The sequence below is a fragment of the Suricata suricatta genome, chromosome X, assembly GCF_006229205.1.
Source record: "Suricata suricatta isolate VVHF042 chromosome X, meerkat_22Aug2017_6uvM2_HiC, whole genome shotgun sequence".
Classification (NCBI taxonomy): Eukaryota; Metazoa; Chordata; class Mammalia; order Carnivora; family Herpestidae; genus Suricata; species Suricata suricatta.
Window position 1 is genome coordinate 4,386,279 of NC_043717.1, and position 18,282 is coordinate 4,404,560.

The 18,282-nt window shown below is 50.1% G+C and overlaps 1 protein-coding gene across 3 annotated transcripts in view; it reads right to left on the reverse strand.

Annotated features, from left to right (window-relative positions):
- Nucleotides 1-17,736, reverse strand: part of PNPLA4 (patatin like phospholipase domain containing 4) — a 28,072-nt gene extending 10,336 nt beyond the window's left edge. The window contains exons 1-5 of one of the 3 annotated variants that reach the window (XM_029930616.1): nt 17,652-17,736; nt 16,404-16,588; nt 12,586-12,680; nt 12,285-12,420; nt 751-816 (exon numbers count right to left, since the gene is read on the reverse strand). In XM_029930616.1, the coding sequence (XP_029786476.1) occupies nt 751-816; nt 12,285-12,420; nt 12,586-12,680; nt 16,404-16,588; nt 17,652-17,676 (507 nt within the window). In that variant the 5' untranslated portion in view covers nt 17,677-17,736. Of the gene's footprint in view, nt 1-750; nt 817-10,580; nt 11,271-12,284; nt 12,421-12,585; nt 12,681-16,403; nt 16,589-17,651 lie in introns of those variants that run through there. The other 2 variants (XM_029930614.1, XM_029930617.1) reach the window with 2 other exon arrangements.
- Nucleotides 17,737-18,282: the final 546 nt, after the last annotated feature.

Consider the following 18,282-nt stretch of genomic DNA (forward strand, 5'->3'; position numbering starts at 1 on the left):
GTTCCCGCAGCCCCGCCTGAGAGCAGACTGCAGGTGCATGCTCACCTCTCACTGTCCCCCAGAAGCGGCCTCCTGTCTGAGTGTGGGCCCCAGGGGAAGTGCAGGGCTGGGGAGGGGCGGGGCTTGCTGCCTGGCAGGGGGCTCCCATGGGGGGGGCAAGGAGTGGGTGCTCCAGCTCCAGCTTGGGGGGAGTCAAGTGTGCGGCACCCTGATGCTTCCCCGGGGTGACCGCTCAGCTCTGTGTGTAAGGACGACTTTAGTGTTTTAAAACTTGTTTAGTCTTTTTTTTTTTTTTCCTTTTAACAAACGGGATAAAGTTTATAACCAGGTGGAAAAAGGGGCATCCCAATCACTCTCAATGTCGAGATCTTGCCGCCAAGCCCCCTGCACTTCTCTGTTAAAAACAAAATTATTTATGAAAAACAATCAGAGGGGCGCCTGGGTGGCTCAGTTGGTTAAGCATGTGAACTTCAGCTCAGGTCATGATCTTGCGGTTTGTGGGTTCGAGCCCCGCATTGGGCTCTGTGCTGACAGCTCAGAGCCTGAGGCCAGTCTTTGGATTCTGTCTCTCCATGTCTCTCTGACCCTCCCCTGCTCACGCTATCTGTTTCAAACATAAATGAAACTTAAAAAAAAAACAAAATCATATACACTGAATGGAGCCACCAGAATAATGATAAAATCGGATCCTTCAAAGGAAACGTATTAATAGAGGAATTCCTGATGATTCAGCAGTTACGAGAATGCTACCTGTCCTTGGTATTCCACTGGTTTCAGTCCTGCGTAAATGGGCAAGAAACTGCTGGCCAAGAGAACCTGGGCGGACGAAACAGAAACAGCCCGTAAGTATAGGCGTCAACACACACACACGCACACACACACACACGCACACACACACGCACACACGACAGATGTGATGTTTCAGTAAGAGATGTTCCATTTTTCAAAAAATAACAATGTTTACTATAAAAGATTAAGTTCCACGTATTTCAAGTGCACACCAGACACAGTTAAAGAGAAGGTAACACTTTTAATATCTGAAAAGACCCTGAAGACAGAGGCACAATTCAACGGGCTGTGACTCAATCGACTTCACCTGCGTAAAGTCGCTATTTTAATTGTAGACAACCAAGTCATTAGAAAACTGATCTTCCAGGGAAGTCTAAACCTGTGAGGCTGCAAATAAACGATTCACAATGCTCTGTCAGATGCTGTAAATATCATTCTCAAGTTGTGGGCGCCTTTCTCGCTCAATCTGTAGAGCACGCGGCTCAGTCGTAAGGTTGTGAGTTCAAGCCCCATGTTGGGGGTCGAGTTTACTGAAAAAATAAAAAATAAGGTTGTAATCTTATTCTTCAGAGGAGCAAACCCCTCTGGTTATCACAGGGGAGAGCAGCTGGCAGCTTGGGAATATTCTAATTTTTTTTTACATTTATTTTTGAGAGAGGGACACACAGAGTGTGAGCGAGGGAGGGTCAGAGAGAGAGGGAGACACAGAATCAGAAGCAGATCTAGGCTCTGAGCTGTCAGCACAGAGCCTGATGCGGGACCCACGAACCATGAGATCATGACCTGAGCTGAAGTTGGATGCTCAACCGACTGAGCCCTCCAGGCGCCTGGCTTGGCAGTATTCTAGTGTGTCCCTATGATGTCATTTTGGGAGCAACACACTTCATGTGCTACCAAGATGGTCTGGGTACCTAATGAGACACCGGCAGCTCGGCACACCTATTGTGCATTACCTTCTATTGGAAAAGTTGAAAAAGATCGCCATTTAAAGTATTACCATTTCTTCCAACAGCATTGGGAGCTTCTCTGACATATATATATTTTTGTTTTCTTTTTTGTAGTGCAGTTTCCAAATCACTACTGATCTATTTGGGAAGACACAGGAGTAGATACTGAATTTTAATCTATAATCTTTCAACTGGTAAGTGAAGACTAGGCTGTTACTTGTCAAAGATTTCATGGGATTTCGTGGAAGTGGTGGGTGGCGTGGGACATGTATTATTCAGAAATGGATTATGGCCCCAAAACTAATTTGCCAATTGCCTATTTAGCGTTATTTAGAACTCAGAGAGCACTTTCCCCAAGGAAACAATAGTGTAGGTATGTTTTCCGAGGCTAGCTCTCAAAGGCCAGTATATAGTCTGAACTGTGGGTCAATGAGAGACCCAGTCACTGGCAAACTGCCCTTCCTATAGGAAGAGGGCTCTGGGGGTGATACCCTGACGCCGCTGGAACCCGTTTCTTCTGCGTCGGGCACCTGGAAGTTGGCACAGGTTTTTCTCGGCTGTGGTTTCAACTCTAAACGCGGCTGGTGGAACCTCACTGCTGAAACCTGGGGAAGGGAGGGGTCTGTGCCTCCTGCACGGTCCGACAGCACTTCTCGGGGCTGATACCGGGCAAATGTCTGTCTTACGTCCCCTTCCCCATGGCAGGGGCACAGGTGAACGCCCTGATCCTTCCCCAGCCTCCTCTACAGTGAGCGACACCAGGGTTCTCCCATGTTGTTGGGGATGTGCTGGATGTAACGGCCCCCACGGTAATGGGCTCCTGACAAGTGGCCCAGAAATATTTGGGGCATCAGGTGTGAGTAGTTGCAAATTCAGTGGTATAAGAGCATAAGCCCGGTGTCCCACGGGAAAGGAAAGGACTGACATGCGTCACATGACATGTCACATGTCACTCCTGTTCCAGGCTGCTGCCACGCACCAGAACTGGCTACCTCATTTGCATACCCAGCACAAAGTGAAAATACAGGTACTAAGAACTGCAACATACTAGGGCACCTGTGTCGCTCAGTCAGTTAAGCGTCTGACTCTTGATGTCTGCTCAGGTCAAGATCTCAGTTTCTGAGACTGAGCCCGTGTTGAGCTCTGTGCTGACAGCGTGGAGCCTCCTTAGGATTCTCTCTCTGCCCTTTACCCTGCTTGCAGTGCACTCTCTCTCTCTCTCAAAATAAATAAAGCTAGAAAAAAAAAAAGAATTGCAAGATGTTGACTGCGTATCATCAAACCAAGGTACAATGGCAAACCCGTTATCCAAAGAGGCAAAGCAGGAGTGAGCATCATCTCGCGTGATTTGTGGAAGATTCCGTCATAAGCCACTGGGCGAAGACAGGGCAGAAGCCAACCTTCCCGGCCCCACGGCATCAGCGGTTGGGTGCTTTCCAGAGAAAGGCTATTCCTGGTTTCCATCATCACTGCATTTACCCTAACGGAATGTGGCTCTGTCCTCAACTGGCTACTCTTTAGAAGAAAACAAAGAACAATAAACAATTACAGACCCTAGGTGTGTTTTGTAGGCACGCTGTGGCTATTTAATGAAGTAATTTGGCAATAAGTAACGTCACACTGTAGCAATCACTGGAACGTTCCGGGGAGGACAGACATATTGCGAAATTACAGTACTTAAGGGTCTTTAAAGAACCCAAGACACTCGGTAAATAGAACGATTTATTTCATTATGCTGCACAATCATATGTGCCCTACAAAAGAAAAAAAAGAAAGAAAAAATCACGACCATTAGAATCAGAATGATGTGTTTTTCTCCCTCCATGTCAGAGTATAATGTAAAGTTCACAAGTTAATGCTTGGAACTGTTTGACGGTGTTTGGTTGAAAAATGCTATTCAATTACTTTCCTGCAGATAAGAACAGTACGAGTCCTCCTAAAGGATATGAGGAGTGCAGCGAAGTGGAAAGTACCTGTCACTCCTCCAAAGCAGTGTGTTCCCTCTGTGATACCTCACTTTCCCTTTCTGTGGGCTGCTGATTTGTGGATCAAACTAGGTTTCGTGGGGAAAATTAGCTTCCACAGTTCAGAACTCTGTGGTCTGTCTTATTCCTGGTCTGCTTGCTGCCATTTTATTGCAAGCACATGGGATTTTCTAAGGCAAGAGGCGAGGACTGACAGTCTGCAGCCACTTAACGGACGTGCAGTAGGTCTAAACGTGTCCTTCCGCTGTTTCTTACCTTGTTGTCTTACAAGTGAAGTTCTTCTCACCAATAAATATTCTACACATGCGAGTAGAGGTTCTCAGTGCGTGGAGGGGGTGTCTTTGTTTCTCGGGGACATTCAGCGATGTTGACACAGCTTTAGTTGTCACAGTTGTGTGCGTGCTGGTGGTGGGCGTGCTTACTACTGGCATCAAGTGCGTAGAATCCAGGGATGCTTGTAAACACGCACTGGTGCACAGGCCAGCCCCCACCACGGAGACGTATCAGACTCCAAACGGCCAGGGCGTTGTGGGGGACGCACTGATGCAACATCTGGATCTTCCCGTTCATGGCCCATCGTGGGGTCAGTACTTTAAACGGTCTACATAGGTTAGAACATTGATTTGCTTTTTTGTCTCATTCTTACTAAAGATACAATGATAAAAATAAAAGTGTCTTCCTGGACCAACTGCACAAAACATCGCCAGGTGCACATTCAATGAACGTTCTGACCAGCTCTTTTCATTTTACATGTATAGAAAAGGGGGGTTTAGAAAATTATGTGGCCTGGCTGCCTTAGAGAATGAATTCCCAGCAAGTTTCATTTATGCCTGAGTTTGCTGTGGAGTTTCATGACGATCTGGCTGTTTATTCAGAACCTGCTGGTGTAGTTGAAATTCAAAGACACAGTCAAATTTATCTTCCCCAGGCTTCCCAAGATAATGAACCACCTTAAATTCAGGCCTTCGTTCACCTTCACAAGGCTGCATGTGGGAAGATCTTGCTGTAACAGCATTCTCCCCAAGTGTCAGCAAATACAGGACTTCAGCGCAATGGTGAGTGGGTGGCTCTTCCAAGCAGGACCCGGTTCTGCACGGAAGCATTCCTGGGATGATCGATCAGCGAGCATTCACGTGAGGCAGACCACCCGCTCGGCCCACACGTGTCCACCAGTTTTAAAACATGCAGAATTCGGCACTTGCTACTCATCCACACAAGTGGCCAATGCCACCCGTCCACGGCGCAGGTAATTTCACAATCTTCCTGCTCAACTGTGGAAGGGATGTATGACTTCCTTAGAGACAAAGGATTTATGTCCCTCATCACACTTTGCTGAAGGCTGATATTAACATGCGCTCGGATTTCCTGACTGCATGTTTTCCTCATGAAGGAAAGTAGTGCGGAATTCCGGGGATAATGTGTAAAGGGGCCCCCTGTTAAAGCTATCGCTAAGGACCTACGGCACAGGGAGCCAGAGTCGGCAGAGCCGGGGCCCCCGAGTTGCTGAGTGCTTCCACACACATTACTGCAGCTGACCTCCGTAGCAATCTGTGGGGTAGGTGGGAACGTGCATTCCGACCAACAGAGAAACCAAGGCCCTGAGCCGTTGTGTCAATGACCCCACCAGCACCCCACTGAAGACAAGGGCTAGGTTTCCCCCCTGCCTTTGCAGAAGCTAATCTCAACTTGGTGTGGATCTGCTGAAAACGTCTGGCCTGGAAACAAGTGGTCAGTGGATTTCATCATCCAGGAGAACATTTTCATGTGCCCCCACGACTCACCCCCGAAAAGGGTGTGGCACCCCAAATGGATGTCCCTGGTTGATGAGAACAATGGGGCGTTTGGGGGAGGGGGCCTCTTGGGGCTCTGGTTCCAGTATTTAAAGGGATCGTCCCTCTGGGGCTTGGTGGCATGGTGGCACACATCACATGTGCCTCCCGATCTCTGCTCAGTCACTACTGGGGGCGGGGGCGGGGCCCATTCAGCACAAATAAGTTCTGCACAAAAGAATACCTAAAGACCACATGTCTGTTTTATAGTGGTATGTAAAGAATGGGGGAAAAAGCTGAACCGAGTGCCTCGTTCGATTCAGGCTGCTGTAACAAAAGACTATAAATCGGGGGACTTATAAACAGTAGACATTTATCACAGTTCTGGGGGCGGCAAAGTCCAGGAACAGGGCACCAGCATTTGTGGTGCCTGGTGAGAACCCACTTCCTGGTTCACGGACGCCATCTCCTGAGCATGTCCTCATGTGGCCGAGGGGCGAGGGTGTGGTCCGGGGTCTCGTTAGGAGGATGCTCTTGTCACTGGGGAGGATTCTGCCCTCGTCACCTAGTCACCCCCAGGGGCCCCGCCGCTGACGCCATCTCATGGGAGTTAGGGTCTGCATGAATTTTGGTGCCAGAAACATTCAAGACCTAGCACTTGACCCCTGGCTCCCCCAAACTCATGTCCTTCCTGCATGCGAAATATATTCATCGCCTCCCCGTAGCCAAAAACGTCTTAAGTGGCTCTAGCACGCACTCCCAAGTGTAAATTCAAAGCCTCAGCTGGAAAGCATTTAAATCGACTCCGGGTAGGACTGCAGGTCCCATTGTTGCCGAGGCGATGTGCTGCCCGGTGGGTCAGCTTATGTGCTTCCCAAAGTCGCGGTGAGGAGGCCCTGGAGAGACGGCCCCCTTCCAAGAGGGAGAAAGAGGAAGGCAGTAAGAGGTGATGCCATCAGAGCAAGTCGCAAACCCAAAGGGGCGGATTCCATTAGACTTGAAGGCTTGACCATAATCCTGCTTGGCTTGAGGCCCTGCGGGCCCCTGACGGCGGGGTCCTGCCCCTGACACTTTGCTGGCCAGGGCGTGGGCCCCCCCTCGGTGTCGGCTCTGGCCTCGGCCAGGCCCCCGGCTTTGTCTGGGATGTCCATGGTGGGCCCAGGCCCACGGCTGCAGGGCAGGGAGGGCTGGGCTGTGAGCGCTGACGGTGTGTCTACAGTTGCCCTTATTCTCTGGGCTTCTGACGAGAGGGCCAGCCCTCCTGGACCTCTCTGAGATGCCTCAGGGGTCCTACTCCCATTGTCCTGGACTGCGGTCCTGGCGTCTCTTTACCAGGCTGACGGTGCCCTCCTCAGATGACTGGTTCCTTCCCCTCTTCCAGTTCTGTGTTGAAGAGGCCGTCATTGTTTTCAGTCAGGACAGGCCCAGAAAGTTCCACATCTTTTGGTTCTACCTCGCCTTTGATAAGCAATCCATCTTGAGTCATTTCTGTCTTCTTGCATTTTGTATACGCAGTCAGGAGAAAGCAGTTGGCTCCTCAACACTCTGCCTAGAAGGAGGACTCATCAGGTATTCGTTTCCATCACTCCCGCGTCCAACCTTCCAGTCAACACTGGGACAGGAGCAAGTTCAGGCAAGTTGTTTGCTCCCTCGTAGCGAGGAGGGCCCCTCCTCCAGTGCTGAAGGAAGACTGTGTCCTGGTGTCTCTGTGAGGCCTCAGCAGAATGGCTTTGCCGCGCACGGGCCTACCAACATTCCGCTCCAGGCCCTTCGGGATCCTCCCCGAAGATGGCGGCCCTCTCTCCAGCTCCCTTTCTTTCCCTCATCCTCTAAACATCCATTCACGGCAACTCAGGCTCTTCCTAGGATGTACCTCTAGTGTGTCCCATCCTCTGTCTGCTACCCGGTTCCAAAGCTACTTCCGAATCTGTAGGTTCGTGTTACAGAAGCACCCGTTTTCCTGTCTTAGCCCGTTTGGGAGGCTACAGAACACCACAGACCGGGTGGCTTCTCAGCAACATGTTTCTGGAGGCTGGGACGTCCAAGGGGAAGGTGGTGGTGGATCCAGTGCCTGCTGAGAGCAGGGAATGTCCCCTCGCTGTGCAGGATGTCTTCTTTTTTTAAAATTTTTTTTAATGTTTTTTATTTACTTTTGATACAGAGAGAGACAAAGCATGATGGGAGGGTCAGAGAGAGAAGGAGACACAGAACCGGAAGCAGGCTCCAGGCTCTGAGCTAGCTGTCAGCACAGAGCCTGACGCGGGGCTCGAACTCACAAATTTGAGATCTGACCTGAGCTGAAGCCGGAGGCTTAACCGACTGAGCCACCCAGGCGCCCCTGTGCAGGGTGTCTTCTATCAGGACAGTAATCCCAGTTATGAGGGTTCTGCCTTCGTGACCGATTCACCTCCCCAAGGTCCCCCGGCTGATACCATCACGTCAGGGATTCAGCGTTCACTGGATGAGGCGGGCTGGGGGGCTTCCAAACATTCAGACCATAGCGCTGAGTTAAGTCACTGTGGACATAAGATTCAGAACACTACGGAAATCCAATCCTAAGGCGAGCTTTGCACCACAGAATTGGTGCATGGAGTTTCATAAAAGATAATCGACTATCAATGCAGACATCACATGAAAGAACACTCTTTGATTCAATTCAAAGCAAAGTTAACTAATAAAATTTAAGTAAGAGTCATTGCACAAAAGCAAATTTATAAAAGAAAACTAATGGTAAAGAGGTGTAAAATTAAATGCCAAAAGGTGGCAAAACTGGGTAGGAATCCATTTCCTCAGATGTTATAGAATCAGGTTAGCACACTCTTCGTGAACAGAGATGCTAAATGAGAAGGAAAAGCCATGTGTAAGAAGAGGGGGCTTCTCCTCCACAGGAAGGAAGCTGTGACACTTCAGATTTCACACCAGACTCATACGGGCATGCTGACTGGTAACGCGTGTGGCTTAGCACCTTATTAGTTTACCATTTACTAAATATTGCCTTTTACCCACACGCACACAGGGCTCTACCGTTGAAACACTTTTCCATGCTTTATTTAACGTGCTCTCCATGGTGACACAGATTGACTTATTATCTCCATTTCACAGTTGGACAAATTGAGGCTCCAACCTCATTAGCCCCAGAGGACACTGTCAGGAAATGACAGACCTAGGTATCAACGCTGGGAGATGCACATGAAACATGCAGTACTCAAGGTGAGCAAGCGTGCACACGGAAGCGCACTACCACACACACGCACCCTCTCTGTATCAGAAAATGGCGGTCAGCCGGTGGATAATAACAAGCCCAGCACTAACAACAACAACAACACAACAATTGGCTAGTTAGTAAGGAAATAAATAGTTTATGGTACCACGGACATAAGATGCAACATGGTGGGCACCTGGGTGGCTCAGTCCATTAAGCATCCAACTCTTACTTCAGCCCAGGTCATCATCTAACAGTTCATGGGATCAAGCCCCGTATTGGGCTCTGTGCTGACAGCATGAAGCCTGCTTGGGATTCCCTCTCTCTGCCTCTCTGTCTCTGAAAATAACTATGTAAACTTCACAAGCGGAAGCAAACCCAAGGCTGTGTTCAGGGCCAGGTGGACAAAGCTCCCAGGAGACCAGCTGTGCACCTTGTGGCTGGTTCTCCTCTTGGCTTTGGGAGGCCTCCCGTCTCTGTGTCCCCGTGAGGGGGTGGGAAAGCCGGCTCTGGGCTTCTTTCCCTCCCTCCCGCTGCTCTACATGATCAGAACGGCCACCCTGCGCACAGGGCCCTCTGCCACGGGCCCGTTACCCAGAGCACAGAAGCTGGTCACGTCCCCAGAAGGGAGGGAGTTGGCTTTCTACCCCCGCGTCCCCCCCGTGGGTCTTCATCTCCCCACATGTAGTCTCCGCCCGGTCCTAGTCTTGAACTGACTGCTTCCCGAGTATTCCAGGCACGGACATCAGACATTTCACAGTCACTGTCTGCCATCAAGGAACTGTCCACCCTTCCCGTTTTCCGTTCTGAGAAAGGTTAGAGCATTCTGCTAAACACTGAAAATGCTTCCTGTAGAACCTAGGATAAATGTTAATTATTCAGCTATTCTCCTTACAAGATATTACACATTTCTGTCAACTATTTCTCTTCTGTTCAATGAACTCAAGTCATTACACCAATTCTCTGGATAGTTATTATCCAAAACAAAGGAAATTGAAAAAAAAATCGTGTTTATTTCCTGCAGTAGTTTGCTGTGGCTGCTGTAACAAATTGCCACGAACGTGCCGTCTAGAGATCGGAACCTCTCGTGGAGCTAAAAGCAAGCTGGGAGCGAGAGTGTGCCTGCTCGTGCACGTCCTGGCGGAGGTCAGGGGCTTCGGCCACTGGCCAGCTGTCCCCTCGCCCGGCTGGCCGTCAGAGGGAAGCGGCCGCGGCACCCGGGACACCCACTACGTGTGTGCTCTGCTTCCACGAGGGCTCCACGGCTCAGATCGAGCAAAGGGCATCATGTCCGGGAGAGGCCTCCCTCGGTGAGGACCCACGGACCTAGTTTGGATCCACCCAGATAATCTGGGATCACCCCCCCATCTCTAGACCTTTACCTCAACTGTAGGTACAAAGTCCTTTTTGCCACGTGAGGTAACATATTCGCAGGTGCTGGAGATTAGGGTGTGGACCTATTTAGGGGCCATATTCAGCCAACCACGTGGCCACGTAAAAGGAAGTGACACACGGGGCGCTTGGGGGGCAGAGTCGGTTAAGCGTCTGACTCCTGATTTTGGCTCCGGTCATGATCTCGTGGTTGGTGAGTTTGAGTCCCCTGTTGAGCTCTGCCTACTTGGTTTCTTTCTCTCTCTCCCTCTCTGTCCTTCTGCTTGTACTGTTTCTCTCTCTCTCTCAAAATAAATAAGAAAATTAAGAAACAAACAAAAAAAGACCTGAGAGGAGGGTAATTTTATTCAGCATATGATAATCTGCGTGTAGTCGTGTAGAACGTTGGAGACCTGGGCTGTATTCCCAGCAAGGCCCCTGACCAGCTAAGTTATCTTGTTTTTTAATCTTTTTTAATGTTTACTTTTCAGAGAGAGACAGAGCACGAGCAGGGGAGGGGCATAGAGAGGAAGACACAGAATGTGAAGCAGCTCCAGGGTCCGCGCTGTCAGCACAGAGCCCGACGTGGGGCTCCTACTGACAACCTGTGAGATCTTGACAAACTGTGAGCGGAAGTCAGAGGCTCAACCGGCTGAGCCACCGGGTGCCCCGGCTAAGTTGGTTTGTGAAGGTCACTCCACATGGAGGATCCAGACGCTTTTTGTTCTTTCATCTTAAGGGAGGCCGCCGTGACAGATGCCACGCCAGGCCGTTGACGTGTTGGGTCACAGTCGCTCGCTGGGCACGCGGGGCTGCCGCTGGAGCTGAGTCGGGCTGGGAGAGCGGAGGAAACAGCCGCTCTTGCCCACGCGCCGCTTGGCTCTAGCGAAGAAGGGCTGACCGTACAAACGCAGTAACAGGCAGGGAGGCCCGTGGCCTGAGACCAGGGGTGAGGACGGCAGGACGAGAGACCGGACGCAGCAGGGCTCTGCCAGTGCGGACAGTGGCCGAGGACAGATGTGAGGAGGAGGAAGTGGCCGGGAAAAATGCCTTTTGTTTCACGACAGCGCGACCCCTGTCCTGCTCCCGTGCAATCCGGAACAGGCCTTCCAACACACTGACGGCGTCCGGGGTCTGTCCTGGCGTTGGCGCATTGTGACAATGCACGTGTGCGCTGACCGGCTTTTCCCTTACATTTTGCAAGTCTCTATGAGATGACAGAAAAAGGTGTTTTTCTCAGGCAGAAAGACTATTAATTTATGAGCGAGAGAGGAGCATCGTCAGCACACCAAGCAAAAATATTCTAATGTATTAAGTCACAAAGTAATTTCACTTGTCAGTTCAACATTTCATGAGGTATTTCCAATTATATCATTCACACGGGAAAACTGGAACAGTACGATTCGACAGTAAAAATCCATGCGTTTATCATGGGATTCAGGTGGAATTTTTACCAGGCACTCCCAATCCGTCGCCCATGGCTATGACCAAACACACATCCTCCACCAAGTCCGGAGCTTGCCGTGATTCTCACAGAGGGGGAAAGGCAGAAAAAAAAAAAAAAAAAAAAACCGCCCAGTTTTTGCAAGAAAAGTGCACTCTTTCCAATTTACAAATATTTGATGTATTACCTTAGCGAGCACACTGTTATTTGCAACTCTAGCCACAGTATTTCCCAGAGATAATAAATTCAGCACCGAGCAACGTTCAAATGTGTTTGGATAGGAAAGAATGAAAACAAAATGGGAGAATCAAGTGGAACATGAGCTTGAAGAAGGGACCTGGGGTCCAGAGCACATTCCCAGTGGCGCGTCCTCAGGACCTTGAGCTTGTCACGTAAAATCTCCCCCCACCCCTTTCTCCTCTGTTAAAAACACAGTAAAAGGGCAGCAACCCCATCTGTCCTACCTCATGCACAGCAGGCCTGGGAAGGACTCAGTAAGGCAGCAGGTGGACGAGATCCGTGAACTGCAGGATACCAGCTACGCCATTCCAAGGAGCTGAGCCCTGCTACTCTAGTCAGCTGCCCCCAAGTGACGCTGGGTGACACCCAGGGACGCCGGCTAACCCGTCCACCGAACACGTGATTTACGGAGCACACGTCATCTATCAGGTGTGACAGGAAACCCCGGACATATAGAATGTGCTGGGGCTCCCTGGCTGTGAGAAGTATTGAAATCAGTACTCGCCGAGCTCGGCCCTCCTGAGATGCGGCTGTTACCTTAATAAGGTCCTCGCGGGAGGAGAACGCTGAGGCCAGGCAGTTCCCTCGGGTTTTCGCATTGGTGATAGATATGTACAGTCGCTTGTGGGCCAGCTCGTGAGCGTTGGGAGGGAGGATCCAGTCTATTCCGCTTCTAAAGAAGAAAAAGTGGCCCGCGTTACTCACCTTGAATTATTGAGCGCCTTGTAAATATTTCAGAGGGGAGAACGCCGTGCTGAGCTTGCCCCAGTTTACACGGAGCGCCCTGCACACTCTGTCTCCGCGGGCTTGGGGGAAGTAGTCTATATGGTAGGGATACCTCAGTCGGGCCATGAAGTTGTAGCCGGGTGTCAGTGCCCCGAGAGGCTGCCTGCGGATTTCTTCGGCAAACTTGTAGGTAAAGTCGTTACAGTCCTGAAACAGATCATGAACAGGTGACCCCGTGATTTCTGAACAACAACAACAAATTCCTTCTTTTTCCAGAAGGCTGTGGCCGGCGCACAAGGAGGCTGGACCCTACCCCCTCTGAACCCAACCCTAAAGTTCGGGCCCACGTTCCTTCTCAGGTACGTGAGTCCCCATCTGACCTGGCCCTCGCCCACTGTTCTTAGTCTCCAGGAAGCTGTGTGGTCTCCCAAATCCAATATCCGCCCCCCGCCCTTCTTTTCTTTTTAAACTGGTTCAGATGGCTTCGGCCACATCTGGGAAATGTGTCTCAGTTCTGATCCTGGAAGTCTCAGTTCTGATGCTCCTTTTAGCACATTCTCTTACACATTTTTCCAACACAACTGACTACCTCCCCCATCCCAATTCTATGGCCTCTGGAATAATCTGATTGGAGCAGTACTGATTATTAATGACATCATGAACGACCAACAGAGGAATCATGATGACTGCCATTTGTCTTTGGAATCCAGCCTCGGGGACTGGAATTTGGAACAGTGTCCATGGGGCAAGGGGTGGGGCCTGGAGGCTGGGCGGGGGAGGGGCGCACATCTAATGTGCTGGTATCCATGCAGCTCATGCTCTGCTCACATAACCCTGCAACGTGGGTACAATCACCCCAGTTGACAGGTAAGAAGACTGAGGCTCGGAAAGATTCAGCCTCTCTCTCAATATTTCAACAGAACTCCTCCAGTGCTAGGATTTGAACCCAGGCCTATCTTTCCCTTATAATTCATACATTAAGTAATCTATATGGGGTCGTAGGCACTGGGATTCAGCCAGAACGGGATACAAAGCGACAAAGCAGCGCGTCCCTGCGGGGTCCCCAGAGCGGCATGAGGGCACGTGGTGCGAGAAGCAGAATCGAGCCTCTCGCCCCCACAGATGTCCATGTTGGAGTCCCTGCACTCTGTGCGTGTTTCCTCACAGGAGCAAAGCAATCCCGCAGATGTGCTGAAAGGTTTTGAGATGGAAAATTATCCCGGCTTATTTAGGGGAGGCCGATGTAATCACAAGGGTCCCTATAAGAGAAAGAGGGAGTCAGGAGTGTCAGCTCCCCCTCCCCTCGAGAGATTTGTAGCTGCTGTGTGTCAGGCTTAAAGGGCAAGGGTGCGGCTGTGTCCCCAGGACTGCTGGCGGTCTCTGGAAACTGTAAAAGACAAGGAGACAGATTCTCCTCTAGATTTTCCAGAGGGGGCTTGGCCCTGCTGACAACCTGATTTTAGTCCAGTGAGACCTTTCCAGAATTATGACCTCCAGAACTCTGAGTTCTTTTAAGCCACTGAAACATTTTACTGTAGCAGCAAGAAGAAACTAACACACTGGGTGTTAACCAAAGCCCCCCCTTCGGCATGCAGGGGACGGTGAGATCTAAATTTGAGGAGGAGCTGGGCACGACAGACACATCTGTGAGCACAAGCCTGCAAGGAACACGGGCCTGAGGGTCCTGAGCAGCGTGAGGACTAAGTCACCTGGGCCCTTGGGAGGCGTGCCTAGGAATCTGGATACTGTCCTGAGTCAAAGGTGGGGGGCGGGCAGATGGTAGAAGGAACAAGAGAAGCAGATCTGTGTTGGAGTTAAAGCACCGTCGGTCCTGTGAGGTGGGTGGTTGTCAACAGTGGGATTGGATGGGGTCCACTGCCAGGACGGCGCCCCAAATGTGTGCTCCTGCTGTGAAGCTACACTGCCCACCTAACCTACTTTCTGGTGTTCAGTTTAGTTACACACACGCCTGCTCACACTGGAAACTGATTAAGGAACGGACTGACTCATCTTTGTGTTTTAACACCGTGCCTTGCAAGCAGTGAGGGCCGAGGAAAGGCCTGCAGCGCTGAGCTCTCCAGATCCACGTCTAAATTTGCTGCCGCCTGACACACACCCCGCGTCAGGTGCTCCTCTTGATTATACAGGCCCACGCTCTGAACTCGATTAATTACTCACGGATTTGTCACAACACCACGAAGCTCGAGGGACCGTCATCAAGAGCTGAGCTAACGTGGATGTGACTAAGTCTAAAACAGTGTGCTAGAAAACTCAAAGCAACCCTACAGGGGTGCATTTCAAGTGCGGAAAAGGAAAGAAGTCAAATAACCTTAAACCAAATGGCTGAAGATTCATGTTGAAGAAGGAGAAATGAGGATCCTCTAGGTAAATACGGAGATTCACTCTCCACGTTCCAGTGCCAACACCCAAGAAGTGGTCCCCCTTTACCCACCTACCAACCAGCCGAATCATAGCAACACACCTAGTCCATAAGGTGGGTTGCCGGGCTGTTGAAAAAACATACAAGAACAGGTAATCTAGTTTGAAATATGGTATGAAATCTCGAGTCCGGATAAACCATGAATATCTGAACATCACAGAATACAGTCTAAATGCTTGCATTACGGCATCATTTCCAAATCACACTTAATACATTTCTTTTTTTTTTTTTTATGTTTACTTTTGAGAGACAGAGGGAGGGAGGCAGAGGATTCAAAGCAGGCCCTGCGCAGACACCCCAGAGGCCAACATGGGGCTCGAACTCATGAACCGTGAGATCGTGACCTGATCTGAAGTTGGACACTCAACAGACTGAGCCCCCCAAGGCTCCACAATTAATACATCTCTAAATCTGAGGATTCAAAACCAAGTCTACTCAACACTGTGGCTGGGGACTTGCCCTACCTAAAGTAAAGATAGGGCTGAGTAGAACCGTGCCTGAAAAAGTGCAGGAATGGAACTAGCTTGCTATGCAAACCATAGGATTCTGTCAGCTCAGGGCGTGCGCACACCTTACTTAGATGTTCACTGCCTGCACGTCTCATTCTGTGCAATGTATACAGTTTTTCTCACTTTCCTAGTTACCAATAAAGCAACCGGATAAAGACGGGAAGATAAATGGATTTCCAAATAAATGGACTTAAATCCAGTTTGTCTTCCATAAAGCAGCTCATCATCGATCTGGGAACAGATTTTGGATGTTTAAAATTTTGTAGTTTTGGAATTTTAAACGTGAGTTAAACTGATTCTTGGGCATGAATGTGTTATTTGATTATTGCTTAAAGCCACTAGAGTACATAAGGAATGAATGAATATATTGTCCACCTACACAATACAGCTCTCACAGTCAGCAAATCCATGATTGCTGGGTAGAAGCAGAAAACAACTATTTTACAACATAGATTGCATTAAATTAAATACCCAATGGAAGCTTATTTTCATTACTTCGGGAGAAATTGCTTGAAATTCTCGGCTTCTTACTGAGCATGAGAAACATAAAATCCCTGTATCATTCCACTTAATAGAAATTATTGGCCCACGTTTTCACTTATACACCTGTTTGTCAATAGAAGTGAACAAAGCATTATCGGCCACATGCTCAGGGCTTTGAAAACAGGTCCTGTGTTCTCATGATCAGACAAAACAAATATTCTTTGCTTGAAAGAAACAGAGCTGGAATCTTAAGACCAAATACTCAAGAGTAAAAGAAGGCATTTTTATTTCCTTGTCTCACTGTCACCCAAAATAATCTTTCCCAAATCCAGAGCACAGATCCCCAATAATTAAATTTTAAAAGAAAAGTCTTCACCTTTTCTGTTACCATGAAAACGATCATTTTCTCTGCAGTTAACTCAGCACAGCTAACCTTCATCTCCGTCATTTGGTCTTAATTTCCTGACAAGGAACGCAGCCCAGTTGCCACTTAATTACCTCTATTCTTTCTGGTGCTGTTAGCAGGACGGTAGCAACCAAGGACCCCGCAGAGGCCCCTGCAAAGGCCTTGACTTCCTTCAGGAACTTTCCGCCGTGTCTATAAAGTGCTGATGCTGCCCCCAAGTGGTAAATGCCCAGAAACCCGCATCCTGCAAAGGACAAGTTGATGTGCTTCATTCTAGCTGTGAAATTGATGAAACAAAAGACAAAAATGCTGTTTAATTGGTATAGTTTATTTCACATGGGGTGAGTCTTGGGGTAGTCATCATTCCGAGCCTTTTAATATATCTCTGCTAGGCACACTATTTTCAATTAAAATCTAACTAAATACATTTTTCAAGAAAACTTTGTTTTCCTTTCACTTTGACTCAATATAGTTTCATTAATTTAAAATCATTCCATATTTATTCATCACATAGAGTATGCAATCTACAAGTACTCCGCAAGAAACATCAATAAATTACAACCGGCAAGGCTTTTTTTTTTGACCTTTTAACTTTTGAGAGAGGGCTACTATTGTGAAAGGTAAAATCACAGGACTAGCAAATTCCAAAGGAGGGACGCCTGTGTTCTTTGCAAGTGCATCGCTATGTTTCAAAAGAAGCCCCGGTTCTGATGGCCCGACATTCCCATTGCAAACATTCACATATTAAAAACACAACGCGATTATCCCCTCAGGCAATGAGGAGTATTCAATAATGCCCTATATTCCATTACCATGTTTCTCAAGACAAACTAAGGTCATGATTGGCAAGGACAACTGAAGGCTCCAAGAAACGTGAAGCCCACCATTTGATTGCTCGTGATAAAGTTAGTGATACAACTGTTCCGGGAAGGCTCAGCGCACCTGATCTCACCCCGTGGATGAAATCACGCAGCCACAACGCTGTTCACATGGAGGATCCCAGTGCCCCCCTCCCCGGCCCCTTCCCCAGCTCAGGGGCCTTCAGATGAGGCACTTGGCCTGGGCCTCGAATTTAGGAACCTAAGACCACCGCTGTGTGCAAAAGGAGGCTCAGCCTAACTGCAGCCGAGCCCCGGGGTTGGTTTAATTTCTGCAAAGTGGAGTGGGGGCGCTCCGTATCAAGGCGGCCTGCCTGTGCAGGCTCTGCACCCGGGGGGGGTGTGGCGCCGCGATCGCCGCCACACCAGCTCGTGTTCTGGGGTCCTGCACCGTCCCACCCACCCCGGAGAGCGACTCCGGGGGCTGGAGCCGCCCCGCGCCCGTCCTGCGCGCCGCCCTACCAATGCAGGCCCAAGGCACTTCCATGTTGACCCGCCCCCTTCGCTGGAAGGCGGGGTCGGGCCATCACTCAACAAGGCCCCGCCTATCAGGGCCGGCCCACGCTCGCGGCCCGCCTGCCCAGGAAGGTCTCGCGATGAGGTGGGGGCGGGCTTACGCGCGCGGCGTTATGACGCCATCAAGCCGACGCAGGCATGCCCCACCCACTTTATTTAAACCACCGCGCTCAACATGGCGGCACGCAGTGGGACACTTGACCCGGGCGTTCCCGGGCGGCGGTAAGGGGCAACAGTTTCGTCCAGAGTCCTGCTGTCTTCCATACTTACTGATGCGTTGTAGTCCCTCTGCGCTTTTTAGCTGACCCCTCGGTTGTGGGTTCACTGACCCTGAACGACCCTCAGGCGCGGCGCACCGGAAGTGGCTGGCCCTTTTCGCGGTTGCCTCCGGAAGTGGCTTCTCTCCTCCCCGCCCCCCCCGTCCCCCCGCCCCCGGCCCGGGGCGGTCCCGCGGGCCCACAGGGCGGGGTCCACGTGGGGCGTTGTTCTCGGAGGCCTCGTTATCGCTTGGCTTCCCCCTAGGCATGACGGGAAAGGCCGCGCTGTGGCCCTGGGCTGCGTGCAAGTCCTCAGACGC